The 15602-nt window shown below is 31.3% G+C and overlaps 1 protein-coding gene across 1 annotated transcript in view; it reads right to left on the reverse strand.

Annotated features, from left to right (window-relative positions):
- c7a (complement component 7a) overlaps positions 1-12660 on the reverse strand; it is a 30805-nt gene extending 18145 nt beyond the window's left edge. The window contains exons 1-8 of the mRNA XM_056377445.1: positions 12514-12660; positions 12247-12308; positions 12036-12114; positions 11662-11803; positions 11425-11569; positions 11178-11316; positions 10235-10378; positions 9857-10100 (exon numbers count right to left, since the gene is read on the reverse strand). Coding sequence (XP_056233420.1) covers positions 9857-10100; positions 10235-10378; positions 11178-11316; positions 11425-11569; positions 11662-11803; positions 12036-12114; positions 12247-12308; positions 12514-12519 — 961 coding nt within the window. The 5' untranslated portion in view covers positions 12520-12660. The remainder of the gene's footprint in view (positions 1-9856; positions 10101-10234; positions 10379-11177; positions 11317-11424; positions 11570-11661; positions 11804-12035; positions 12115-12246; positions 12309-12513) is intronic.
- Positions 12661-15602: the final 2942 nt, after the last annotated feature.

Consider the following 15602-nt stretch of genomic DNA (forward strand, 5'->3'; position numbering starts at 1 on the left):
GACTTTTTATGCCTTACTATACTATGACTTTTTATGATTTATTATACTTTGTTGTTTTAATGACTTTTTATGCCTGACTGCACTATGAAGTTTTTATGACTTTTTATGCCTTACTATACTATCACTTTTTATGCCTTACAATACGATGACTTTTTTTGCCTTATTATACGATGTTGTTTTAATGGCTTATTATGCCTTACTATACTATGAACTTTTTATGACTTTTTGTGCCCTACTATCCTATGACTTTTTATGCCTTATTATACTCTGACGTTTTTATGCTTTACTATAATATGACGTTTTTATGACTTTTTATGCCTTACTATGCTATGACTTTTTATGCCTTATTATACTATGTCTTTTTAATGACTTTTTATGCCTTACTAAACTATGAAGTTTTTATGACTTTTTATGCCTTACTATACTATGACTTTTTATGATTTATTATACTTTGTTGTTTTAATGACTTTTTATGCCTTTCTGTACTATGAAGTTTTTATGACTTTTTATGCCTTACTATACTATCACTTTTTATGCCTTACAATACGATGACTTTTTATGCCTTATTATACAATGTTGTTTTAATGGCTTATTATGCCTTACTATACTATGATGTTTTTATGACTTTTTATACCTTACTATACTATGACTTTTTATGCCTAACTATAGTATGTCGTTTTTATGACTTTTTATGATTTATTGTACTATGAAGTTTTTAAGACTCTTTATGCCTTACTATACTATGACTTTTTATGACGTACTATACTATGTTGTTTTAATTACTTTTTATGCCTGACTATACAATGACTTTTTATGCCTTACTATACTATGACTTTTTATGCCTTACTGTACTATGTTATTTTTATGACTTTTAATACCTTACAATATTATGACTTTTTATGCCTTACTATACTATGACGTTTTTATGACTTTTTATGCCTTACTATACTATGACTTTTTATGCCTTATTATACTTTGTTGTTTTAATGACTTTTTATGCCTTACTATACTATTATTTTTTATGCATTACTATACTTTGTCATTTTTATGACTTTTTATGCCTTATTATACTATGACATTTTTATGCCTTACTATACTATGACTTTTTATGCCTTACTATACTATGACGTTTTATTTGCCTCAGTGTACTATGTCGTTTTTATGACTTTCTATGACTTACTATACTATGACGTTTTTATTTCTCAGTATACTATGTCGTTTTTCTGACTTTTTATGCCTTATTATACTATGTCGTTTTAATTACTTTTTATGCCTTACTATACTATGATGTATTTAAGACTTTTTATGCCTTACTATCCTATGGCGTTTTATGCTATATTATACTTTGTCGTTTTGATGACTTTTTTTGCCTTACTATACTATGACGTTTTTTATGACTTTTTATGCCTTATTATAATATGTCGTTTTTATGACTTTTAATACCTTACTATACTATGACTTTTTATGCCTTACTATACTATGACTTTTTATGCCTTACTATACTATGACGTTTTTTTTCCTCAGTGTACTATGTCGTTTTTATGACTTTCTATGACTTACTATACTATGACGTTTTTATGACTTTTTATACCTTACTATACTATGACGTTTTTATGCCGCAGTATACTATGTCATTTTTCTGACTTTTTATGCCGTATTATACTATGACTTTTTATGCCTTATTATGCCTTGTTATACTATGACGTTTTTATGACTTTTTATGCCTTACTAAACTATGACGTTTTTATGACTTTTTATGCCTTACTATACTATGACTTTTTATGCCTTACTATACTATGACCTTTTTTTTGCCTCAGTGTACTATGTCGTTTTTATGACTTTCTATGACTTACTATACTATGACGTTTTTATGACTTTTTATACCTTACTATACTATGACTTTTTATGCCTTACTATACTATGACGTTTTTATGCCTCAGTATACTATGTTGTTTTTTTGACTTTTTATGCCTTATTATACTATGTTGTTTTAATGACTTTTTATGCCTTACTATACTATGATGTATTTATGACTTTTTATGCCTTACTATCCTATGGCGTTTTATGCCTTATTATACTTTGTCGTTTTAATGACTTTTTCTGCCTTACTATACTGTGACGTTTTATGCCTTACTATACTATGACGTTTTTATGCCGCAGTATACTGTAATTTTTCTGACTTTTTATGCCGTATTATACTATGACTTTTTATGCCTTATTATACTATGTTGTTTTTATGACTTTTTATGCCTTACTATACAATGACTTTTTATGCCTTACTATACTATGACTTTTTATGCCTTACTATACTATGACTTTTTATGCCTTGCTATACTATGTCGTTTTTCTGACTTTTTATGCCTTATTATACTATGACTTTTTATGCCTTATTATACTATGTTGTTTTTATGACTTTTTATGCCTTACTATACAATGACTTTTTATGCCTTACTATATTATGACTTTTTATGCCTTACTATACTATGTCGTTTTTATGACTTTTTATGACTCACTGTACTATGATGTTTTTATGACTTTTCATGCCTTACTATACTATGACATTTTTATGACTTTTTATGCCTTGTTATACTATGACGTTTTTATGACTTTTTATGCCTTACTATACTATGACTTTTTATGCTTTATTATACTTTGTTGTTTTAATGACTTTTTATGCCTTACTGTACTATGAAGTTTTTATGACTTTTTATGCCTTACTATACAATGACTTTTTATGCCTTACTATACTATGTCGTTTTTATGACTTTTAATACCTTACTATACTATGACTTTTTATGCCTTACTATACTATGACGTTTTTATTTCTCAGTAAACTATGACGTTTTTATGACTTTTTATGCCTTACTATACTATGACTTTTTATGCTTTATTATACTTTGTTGTTTTAATGACTTTTTATGCCTTACTACACTATGACGTTTTTATGACTTTTAATACCTTACTATACTATGACTTTTTATGCCTTATTATACTATGTCGTTTTAATGACTTTTTATGCCTTACTATACTATGACGCTTTTATGACTTTTAGTGCCTTACTATACTATGACTTTTTATGCCTTACTATACTATGACGTTTTTATGCCTCAGTATACTATGTCGTTTTTCTGACTTTTTATGCCTTATTATACTATGACTTTTTATGCCTTATTATACTATGTTGTTTTTATGACTTTTTCTGCCTTACTATACAATTACTTTCTATGCCTTACTATACTATGACTTTTTATGCCTTACTATACTATGACGTTTTCATGACTACTTATGCCTTACTAAACTATGACTTTTTAGGCCTTATTATACTATGTTGCTTTAATGACTTTTTATGGCTCACTATACTATGACATTTTATGCCTTATTATACTATGACGTTTTAATGACTTTTTGTGCCTTACTATACTATGTCTTTTTATGCCTTACTATACTATGTGGTTTTTATGACTTTTTATACTCTGTCGTTTTAATGACTTTTTCTGCCTTACAATACTATGACGTTTTTTATGACTTTTTATGCCTTACTATACTATGTCGTTTTTATGACTTTTATGACTTACTGTACTATGAAGTTTTTATGACTTTTTATGACGTACTCTACTATGTTGTTTTAATGACTTTTTATGCCTGACTATACAATGACTTTTTATGCCTTACTATACTATGACTTTTTATGTCTTACTATACTATGTCGTTTTTATGACTTTTAATACCTTACTATACTATGACATTTTATGCCTTAATATACTATATTGTTTTAATGACTTTTTATGCCTTCTTATACTATGACTTTTTATGCCTTACTATAAAATGTCTTTTTTATGCCTTACTATACTATTACGTTTTTATGACTTTTCATGCCTTACCATACTATGACTTTTTATACCTTACTATACTATGACGTTTTAATGAATTTTTATGCCTTGCTATACTATGACGTTTTTATGACTTTTTATGCCCTACTATACTATAACTTTTTATGCCTTACTATGCTATGTTGTTTTAATGACTTTTTATGCCTGACTATACAACGACTTTTTATGCCTTACTATACTATGACGTTTATATGACTTTTCATACCTTACTATACTATGACGTTTTTATGACTTATTATACTATGTTTTTTAATGACGTTTTATGCCTTACTATACCATTATGTTTTTATGACTTTTTATGCCTTACCATACTATGACTTTTTGTGCCTTATTATACTATGACGTTTTTATGACGTTTTTATGCTTTACTATACTATGACTTTTTATGCCTCACTATACTATGACGTTTTTATGCCTCACTATACTATGTTGTTTTTCTGACTTTTTATACCTTACTTTACTATGACATTTTATGCCTTATTATACTATGTTGTTTTTATGACTTTTTCTGCCTTACTATACTATGACGTTTTATGCCTTATTATACTTTGTCGTTTTAATGACTTTTTCTGCCTTACTATACTATGATGTTTTTTATGACTTTTTATGCCTTACTATACTATAACTTTTTATGCCTTGCTATGCTATGTTGTTTTAATGACTTTTTATGCCTGACTATACAATGACTTTTTATGCCTTACTATATTATGACTTTTTATGCCTTATTATACTATGTTGTTTTAATGACTTTATATGCCTTTCTATATTATGACTTTTTATGACTTTTTATACCTTACTATACTATGACTTTTTATGCCTTATTATACTATGTTGTTTTAATGACTTTTTATGCCTTACTATACTATAATGTATTTATGACTTTTTATGCCTTACTATCCTATGGCGTTTTATGCCTTATTATACTTTGTCGTTTTAATGACTTTTTCTGCCTCACTATACTATGACGTTTTTTATGACTTTTTATGCCTTATTATACTATGTCGTTTTTCTGACTTTTTATACCTTACTATACTATAACTTTTTATGCCTTATTATACTATGTCATTTTAATGACTTTTTATGCCTTACTGTACTATAAAGTTTTTATGACTTTAATGACTTACTGTACTATGAAGTTTTTATGACTTTTTATGACTTACTGTACTATGAAGTTTTAATGACTTTTTATGCCTGACTATACAATGACTTTTTATGCCTTACTATACTATGACTTTTTATGTCTTACTATACTATGTCGTTTTTATGATTTTTAATACCTTACTATACTATGACTTTTTATGCCTTAATATACTTTGTTGTTTTAATTACTTTTTATGCCTTCTTATACTATGACTTTTTATGCCCTACTATACTATGTTGTTTTAATGAATTTTAATGCCTTACTATACTATGAAGTTTTTATGACTTATTATACTATGTTTTTTAATGACTTTTTATGCCTTACTATACCATTATGTTTTTATGACTTTTTATGCCTTACCATACTATGACTTTTTGTGCCTTATTATACTATGACGTTTTTGTGACGTTTTTATGCTTTAATATACTATGACTTTTTATGCCTAACTATACTATAACTTTTTATGCCTTACTATGCTATGTTGTTTTCATGACTTTTTATGCCTGACTATACAATGACTTTTTATGCCTTACTACACTATGACGTTTTTATGACTTTTTATACCTTACTTTCCTATGACTTTTTATGCCTTATTATACTATGTCGTTTTTATGACTTTTTATGACTTACTATACTATGACTTTTTATGCCTTATTATACCACGTCGTTTTAATGACTTTTTATGCATTACTATACTATGAAGTTTTTATGACTTTTTACGCATCATTATACTATGACTTTTTATGCCTTACTATACTATTTTGTTTTAATGACTTTTTATGCCTGACTATACAATGACGTTTCTATGCCTAAGTATACTATGTCGTTTTTCTGACATTTCATGCCTTACTATATTATGACTTTTTATGCCTTATTATACTATGTTGTTTTAATGACTTTATATGCCTTACTATATTATGACTTTTTATACCTTACTATACTATGACTTTTTATGCCTTATTATACTATGTTGTTTCAATGAATTTTAATGCCTTACTATACTATGAAGTTTTTATGACTTTTTATGCATTACTATCCTATAACTTTTCATGCCTGACTATACTATGTCGTTTTTATGACTTTTTATGCCTTACTATACTATTATGTTTTTATGACTTTTTATGCCTTACCATACTATGACTTTTTGTGCCTTATTATACTATGACGTTTTTATGACTTTTTATGCCTTACTATACTATTATGTTTTTATGACGTTTTTATCCTTTACTATACTATGACTTTTTATGGTTCATTATACTATGACGTTTTTATGACTTTTTATACCTTACTATACTATGACTTTTTATGCCTTATTATACTATGTTGTTTTTCTGACTTTTTATGCCTTACTATACTATGACTTTTTATGCCTAATTATACTATGTCGTTTTAATGACTTTTTATGCCTTACTATACTATGACTTTTTATGCCTTATTAAACTATGTTGTTTTAATGAATTTTAATGCCTTACTATACTATGAAGTTTTTATGACTTTTTCGGCCTTAATATACTATGACTTATTATACTATGACGTTTTTACGCCTTACTATAATATGACTTTTTATGCATTACTATACTATGACATTTTTATGCCTCACTATACTGTGTCATTTTTCTGATTTTTTATGCCTTACTATACTATGACATTTTTAATTAGTTTTTATGCCTTACTATACTATGACTTTTTATGCCTTATTATACTATGACGTTTTAATGACTTTTTAAGCCTCACTATACTATGTCGTTTCTTTTGACATTTTGTGCCTTCCTATACTATTACTTTTCATGCCTTATTATACTATGACTTTTTATGACTTTTTATGCCTTAATATACTATGACGTTTTTATGACGTTTTTATGTTTTACTATACTATGACGTTTTCATGACTACTTATGCCTTACTAAACTATGACTTTTTAGGCCTTATTATACTATGTTGCTTTAATGACTTTTTATGGCTCACTATACTATGACATTTTATGCCTTATTATACTATGACGTTTTAATGACTTTTTGTGCCTCACTATACTATGTCTTTTTATGCCTTACTATACTATGACGTTTTTATGACTTTTTATACTCTGTCGTTGTAATGACTTTTTATGCCTTACTATACTATGACGTTTTTATGACTTTTTGTGTCTTACTATACTATGACATTTTTATGACTTTTTATGCCTTAATATACTATGACGTTTTAATGACTTTTTATGCCTTACTATGCTATGACATTTTATGCTTTATTATTCTTTGTTGTTTTAATGACTTTTTATGCCTGACTGCACAATGACTTTTTATGCCTTACTATACTATGACGTTTTTATGACTTTTTTATGCCTGACTGTACAATGGGTTTTTATGCCTTACTATACTATGACGTTTTTATGGCTTTTTGTGCCTCACTATACTATGTCTTTTTATGCCTTACTATACTATGTGGTTTTTATGACTTTTTATACTCTGTCGTTTTAATGACTTTTTATGCCTCACTATACTATGACGTTTGTATGCCTCCGTAGATGTTTTTATGACTTTTTATACCTTACTATACTGTGACTTTTTATGCCTTATGACTTTTTATGCTTTACTATACTATGAACTTTTATGCCTTGCTATACTATGACGTTTTTATGACTTTTTATGCCTTACTATAATATGACTTTTTATGTCTTACTATACTATGAGGTTTTAAAGATTTTTCTTGCCTTGCTAAAAAATGACTTTTTATGCCTTGCTATACTATGACTTTTTATGCCTTACTATACTATAACTTATTATAACTTATCATACTATGACGTTTTTATGACTTTTTATACCTCACTATAATATGACTTTTCATGCCTTACTATACAATGACGTTTTTATGACTCTTTATGCCTTATTATACTATGACATTTTATGCCTTATTATACTATGTCGTCTTAATGAGTTTTTATACCTTACTATACTTTGACTTTTCATGCCTTATGACTTTTTATGCCTTATCATACTATGTTGTTTTAATGACTTTTTATGCCTGACTATACAATGACTTTTTATGCCTTACTATATTATGACTTTTTATGCCTTATTATACTATGTTGTTTTAATGACTTTATATGCCTTACTATATTATGACTTTTTATGACTTTTTATACCTTACTATACTATGACTTTTTATGCCTTACTATACTATGACATTTTTAAGAAGTTTTTATGCCTTACTATTCTATGACGTTTTTAAGACTTTACATGCCTTACTAAAAAATGACTTTTTATGTCTTACTATACTATGACATTTTTATGAAGTTTTTATGCCTTACTATTCTATGATGTTTTTAAGACTTTACATGCCTTACTAAAAAATGAGTTTTTATGTTTTGCTATACTATGACTTTGTATGCCTTACTATACTATGACTTTTTATGCCTTACTATACTATAACTTCTTATAACTTATCATACTATAACGTTTTTATGACTTTTTATACCTTACTATAATATGACTTTTCATGCCTTACTATACAATGACGTGTTTATGACTTTTTATGTCTTATTATACTATGATTTTTTATGCCTTTTTATGCCTTACTATACTATGACTTTTTATGCCTTATTATACTATGTTGTTTTAATGAATTTTTATGCCTTACTATACTATGAAGTTTTTATGACTTTTTATGCCTCACTATATTATGACCTTTTATGCCTTACTATAATATGACGTTTTTATGATTTTTTATGCCTTACTATATGCTATGACCTTTTATGCCTTACTATACTATGGCTTTTTATGAATTTTTATGCCTTACTATACTATGACCTTTTTATACCTTACTATACAATGACATTTACGACTTTTTATGTCTTACTATATTATGAAGTGTTTAAGACTTTTCATACCTTACTATACTATGACTTTTTATGCCTTACTATACTATGATGTTTTTAAGACTTTTCATGCCTTACTATACTATGACTTTTTATGTCTTACTATACTATAACATTTTCATGCCTCACTATACTATGTCGTTTTATGACTTTTTATACCTTACTATACTATGACTTTTTATGCCTTACTATACTATGACTTCTTTTGCCTCACTGTCCAATTACTTTTTTCTGCCTTACTATACTATGACATTTTCATGACATTTTTCTACTATCGTGTTTTTTTATGACTTGCTATACAATGACTTCTTGTATGTCTTTCTATACTACAACTTTTTTATGCCTTACTATACTATGAGTTTTTATGCTTAACTATATTATGACGCTTTTATGCCTTAGTATCCTGGGGCTTATGACATATATATGACATATATGTCCTTATATCAAGAGTGATGTCACCGTTTGTTTCACCTATAAGAGGATATATTAATCGTTTGGATATATGAGGGTATAATTTTATTACATATAAGAAATACTAAACCTTATTAAAAACAACATGCTTTTTAAAATTCTATATGTTGCTATCTGATTTTCTCAATAATTTCTCATTAAATTTAAATATATATTTCTATCTTTTACATTTACATATATAATATGAACATATACTGAAAGACTTTGGGATAGATATACATTTATATAACATTACTATAATATAAACAGACATATTGAAATTCTATTATCATCATTATTATTATTATTATTATTATTATTATTATTATTATTATTCCATTATCTATTATTAGACATCTATGTCAATATATTATATTGTTCCAATTTCTAACAGGTTTCATATCATGAATATTATTGTATAGTATCTTACCAACGTGACAAGCTGAATCAATCAGTGGTTGGTTTAAGTCTGTGATGAAACTGCTGATAACTTATGAATCCTACCTAGGTATTTTGTAGTCTCACTATCAATCCTGGCGATTATTCTGAGGGAGCCCCCGAGGCTTCCTTCAGACAGGTAGTGTGTTCCAAACCTCTCCAGAACCTTCCTGTAGGCGGAGTAGTCGTACACAGATGGAAGTTTGGCCAATGCCCTCCACAGCTCCTCAGATATTGGGAGGTACTGAGGAGAGTTACTCTGGAATTGAGCTACCTCTATGTTATTCTTTAAAACCAAAAGCCTGTGTTCCTGTAAGGAATAATAATAATAAAAAAAAAGTACATTCAATTTTCTACTTTGACTTTTCCTTTTCAAAATAAGATGCTTTGTCACTGGGCCTTGATGTTAAAGATACAGTGACAAAATTGCAGGTTCATACATACCTGAGTCCAGTCACGACTCTGTAGGTAGTCATAGTTTTGAAATCCTGTTGTTGTCCCAGACGCTGTATGTCTTTTGGTAATCTCCTTTGAATAGTGCCATTCACTTTTGTACATTTCATCACTGAAATCATTCTCAGCTTTAACCTGAGGACAAAGGTGTCTGGTATTTCATATCATTCAATAATTCATTTGCTATAATTAAGAAATGCAGAATACCCAACTGAGTGAACAAATCAGACAGATTAAATGTATATCAACAAATGGAGATGAAATTTAAAAACAAGTACCAATTGTGACCACTAGTGGTTCTCCAGAGTAATGTTTTGAATATAGTGTATTTTAAATATTCCAACAATTGCACCAGAAAAAACATCATTGGTTGTTTGGTTAAACACAAAAATAACCTATGTTAATGCCTTACTCACAAATGACCTCATGTGGCAGTGACACAGAATACTTTTCTCTTGAATTAGCAAATGCAGACATAGCGTTGTCCTGTCCTGTCTTGTCCCACCAGCCAAAAATGGTGTCTTTAAACCATGAGGGCAAGGTTTTATTAAAGCTGCACTGATCGGAATTTTAACAATGGATCAAATTACTATGTGTAATGTGATAGGGCTCATTCATATTGACAAACCCACAGAAAACGATCACCCAACTCTGAAGGCCCCCTCAGCTCTATGGAGAAGTTTAATGTCTTTCAGCTCATTGTTATGGTTTTGGTCTAGTCTCACCATTCTCACAAATCCCTAAACTTACCTCAGACTTCCTTCAGAAGTTGGTGGAGACCAAAGCAGAGCTAGATGGAGAGTCAATTTTGGACTTACATTTGCCAGGTTTGCAGAAACACAACTGAGAATGAATGCCAAAGGGTACCTCAAATAAGTGACTAACAGAATTAATGGTATTAATTGTAAATGTAGGTGTTTTCAGAGTGACCAACCATATAGCTGTAGTGGAGAGTACTAAGGGGTAGTCGATACTCAGCCTTGTGGAGTCCGCTGAAGATGGTGCGACATTGACCCCCAAAGCTCTTTGTATTGATGACACTGCCCCTCCACGCCCCTGATGTCACATCAATCCTGCAGAAGCAATAACATAATCTCAGTGGTAAGCATATAGTACCTGCTTGTGTGTGCTTGCTCGATTACACAAATGCAAATAGAACTATATGAAGATTTAACCCTTACCCAAGTCCTAGGAGTTCAATGCCAGGTAGAGGAACTGAGTTATGACATACAATATTGCGTCCAAGATCACAGACACGTTCGTCGAGCCCATCTTCCTCGCAATCCTGATCTCCATTACACATCAGGGACCGGCTAATGCACTTCCCTGAGGGTCAAAAGACAGTAAGAAAACCAGAAAGCTGAGTAATTGTTACTCAATTCTATATGACTATTGGAGTGAACAGTTTTATTTCTAACCTGAAACACAGCGAAACCTGTCTCCACATCCTTCCTCTAGAGGGCATCCTTGTGTGGTTTCGCAGGCCCTGGTCTCAGTTCGTGCTCCATAACAGGGGCTCCCTCCAAACTGTGCATAGACAGCCATGGCTCTGCTTCTTGTCTGTAACATACCATATTGCAACAAAGATATATGAAAAAAATACTAACATGAAAAGATTTCAGTATGAAATGTCTTAAGCAATTAAAAATATTATAATGAACAGCAGTTTTGCTGGTAGATCGTGCATTTAAGAGAGAGATGCACTAATCATTACTAGAGTTGATTTAATTTTAAACAAGATTATATGGGTGAACAACAAATTATCTTAAACTGATCAATTAATCCTCCTAACCTGTAGTTTGGTGCAGGGATTACACTCTGACCAATCACCAAAAGGTCCCCACTGGCAATGAACACTCTGGTAGCAAAACCTTGGAAATAAAATTTAAATGAAATAATTCAATAAATGAAACCCAACACATCCAAAGGAACCAAATGATCATTGCATATTTATGATGTTATGATGCTTTCAATGTAAAACAGTAAAGCAAAAACAGATTTACCCTTTGGGAGTGAACAGGAATAGCAGCCATGGCAAGACTGCTAAAAAGAGTTGTGCAATGTTCTAAAGAAGTCACAGAAAAAAAGACGAGAGGAGAAAAATGGGTAAAAAAGTAAGGATGACATAGCAACAGCTAACACAGTAAATGTAAAAATACTCTTGCTCTGAAGTCAGATCTCAGTTGCACAAAACTACATATCAAATGTTTTGCAAAAGTCTGAGAAATGTGTTTGTAATTTCCCCATTACTGAGTGTAAAATCTACTTACCTTCATGGTGAGTGAAGAGCAGCAAAGAAGAAACGTCTTGAACAGGCGCTGATGCACAGTTTCACAGTTATTTATGTTAAGTTTTGTTCTTTTCAGGGAGTAAAATTCTCAGAGGATAATTCCACAGAACTCAGTGGGAAAAAGGGGAAGAAAAAAAAAAAATCTTGAGTAACTCCTCTCAAAAAACTCCTCCTGGGTATCATTATGAAACTGTAATATTAGATTCCTCTTGGAGTGAGTAATCTGCTAGCTTAGACTGTTTTCCATTTAGGTGTGCCAGAAAGCCAGTGTTCATAATATCATGACCCAGTCACTATAACATGTAAATGGAATGCAGTCATTGTAATTTGTTACCGTACACCTGAACTTGACAAGTCGAAAATATCTGCTGTGAGATACTCCTGAACAAGATGAAGGAAACTTCATGTTTGGACTGGTACCTCACACAGCAAGTTGGATGCTAGGGCAGGGCTATATTTTGCAGCTATCCTCAGATATAACCTCTGCCCAATAAACTGGCAAACAAACTCAACTCAAGGTCCACTTATTCACCTGTTGTGGAGTACTTCCTTGGCTTAAAAATTGAGGCTGTTACCAAGGTCACGAATGAACTCTCACTCCTTATTGCTCAGTTTGATCAATCACGACAACTGAGCAAAGAAAAGGTCGAGTGAAAAAGCCTAAAGGCCAAGAGCATGTGTGTAATTGGACCTTGAGTTGAGATTGTTTCCAAGGTCAAGCTCAAATGCTGTACTGACATGTTCAACTGTCTAATATTCATCCCCCTAAACTCACATTACACATCAAAATAATGACCTGAGGTTAACATCATCTTAACAGTTACTATTCTTGCACCACACTTTAGCTCTGTATAATTATGTATGATTTCAGTTTATCTTTTTCAATAACACATAGTACTAACAGTTTATTTTGTCTAAATGACAACTGAGTGCTATAGATCGGAGTTGTTCAGAGATAGATCTCCTGCGGGGGATCGCTTGGATGACACACAGAGGAGACATAAAAACACGAAATGGGAAATGGCATATCTTGTGTACAAGTATTGACTTAAGTTGTGATGTAGACTAGCAAACACTGGAGGGCAACAGAGATTTGAGGACCGTTTCCTTTTCGTGGCTCTTCAAAGCTGAGGAAATTCATCTCTTTATTAAGTAAGTAGAATTGATTTCATAGGAGGAATACTGCAACAAGGCCTCTGAGTTTATGGCGAAGGATCCATCAGGGCATTGTCAAAAGTTGGGTCTGAATCCAGATTAGATCTGTTATAATGATTATTTTAGTAATTTCTCCACATGTTGAGAGAGACAGGGAGACCTTTGGGGGTAAGATGATGGAGTCCATGACAATCAGCTGTATATCCCTTGCATCTCTTGAGATTCTCTGCTATTTAATGTGGATGTGTTCCCATATTTGTATGTGGAATCCACTCCTCTGTCTAATTAACATATATCTGCTGTCACAGGCAGACAGGGGGCCACACTGTGCATATCCATCACATACTGGCAGCTCAAGAAGGGATACTGCTGAGTTTTAGTGTTCAGATTAAATGTTTTTTTTAGGGTTAGGGCAAGGGAAGTTGTGTTAGTGAGCATGAATTCCTGCTGCCTATCATTTCTGGAAGAAGCATGAGACAATTTGGCCCTGCCTACAAACTTAGGACGTCAAACTAATGTGCAGCTCAGCTTAAAATGAGTTGCAAAAGACAGAAAATGTTACTTTTACTGCAGTGAAAATTATATTTTAGAAATGGGAATACATCTTTCTGGCTCTGAACCAAAAGCTGAACCATAAAATAGAGAAAATTAAGAAACACAAGCTCAAACAAAAACTTCATACACACAATCTCTGCCCTTCAATCACTGAAAAACAGAACTACCTCAAGGTAAGCATCTTATTCAATTTTTTTTTTTTAGAGCAATGCAGAAATTGCATGGCAAGTGGAAAAGCAAACCTTTTATATGGCAGGACGCTGCAGTGAACTTTATTATTGTATTTTGCAAATATTTGATTATATCCAACTTCTGTCACATACAAAACATCATAAGAATTGGGAGGAAACCTGTATTTGAGCACAGCATCACCTGAGTTAACTGCACAAATTCCAGACAATCAAAACTCGAGTTATGCATACTTTTTGCATAATAGACTGAGATAATGACTGGCAGTTTTCAAGCGATTTCCTGTATTTCTGAAATGACCGCCCAATGCTTAATGACTCAGCTACTGTACAGCAGCGTGCCAAGTCCCAGCCCCTTAGGCTAGAATAACAGTTGGCTCAGACAATAGGCCACTAGACCGTGCCCTCCATTAGTGCCGCTTCTGTGGATCTCATGATGTTCAGAGGGCCATCTCTGACCGCCATCTGCCCTGGAACCTTCGACTGCCAGAGAATGACAGTCTGTGAGGCTCAGACACAGTCAATGAATATGCAGCTTATGTGCTTACTCACCTCAAGAATAGACTGTGTACTGTATTTCAACAAGTTAATACATTATTAAAGTGATATGGTTCAAATGCACACTGTATGTAACTGCTACATGACTGGTTTCCTGTCTGTTTCTCCTTTCTACCAATCAAAGTGAGGATATGACATTTAAAATATTTTTGAGATTATTAACAGTCATCTGCTACAACAGTCCCACAACAATTAACAACATCTAAGCAGAATGTAAGCCAGTGGTTCCCCACTGAGCTGTCTGGAACATGTTTTTGTTTCATTTGTTTTAGTTTTTTCCTGAAACTTTTGTATTTTATTGTCAAATACTTGATAATTTTACCACTTCAGGCCTCTTAAAGCTCTAGTCCATTGTTGTTGTTTTTTCCAGAAACTGAAGGATTAAGCCCTGAAAGGCAAGTGAAATTGTTTTGTTTTTTTGCCAGGGTCATTTTTCTTTCCTTGACTGAAGACTGAAACAAAAGAGTATTCTCCCGTATGTAATAGGTAAAAATAACACCAATAAACCAATGAATAACTGGTGATAGTAATGTCATGAACCTTGAGGACATGGATTTCTATCGGCAGCACATTGAGGGTCACAAGCCAAAATGGTTGGAAATCACTGACCAGA

Source organism: Seriola aureovittata, chromosome 5 (assembly GCF_021018895.1).
Source record: "Seriola aureovittata isolate HTS-2021-v1 ecotype China chromosome 5, ASM2101889v1, whole genome shotgun sequence".
In the NCBI taxonomy this organism is placed as follows: Eukaryota; Metazoa; Chordata; class Actinopteri; order Carangiformes; family Carangidae; genus Seriola; species Seriola aureovittata.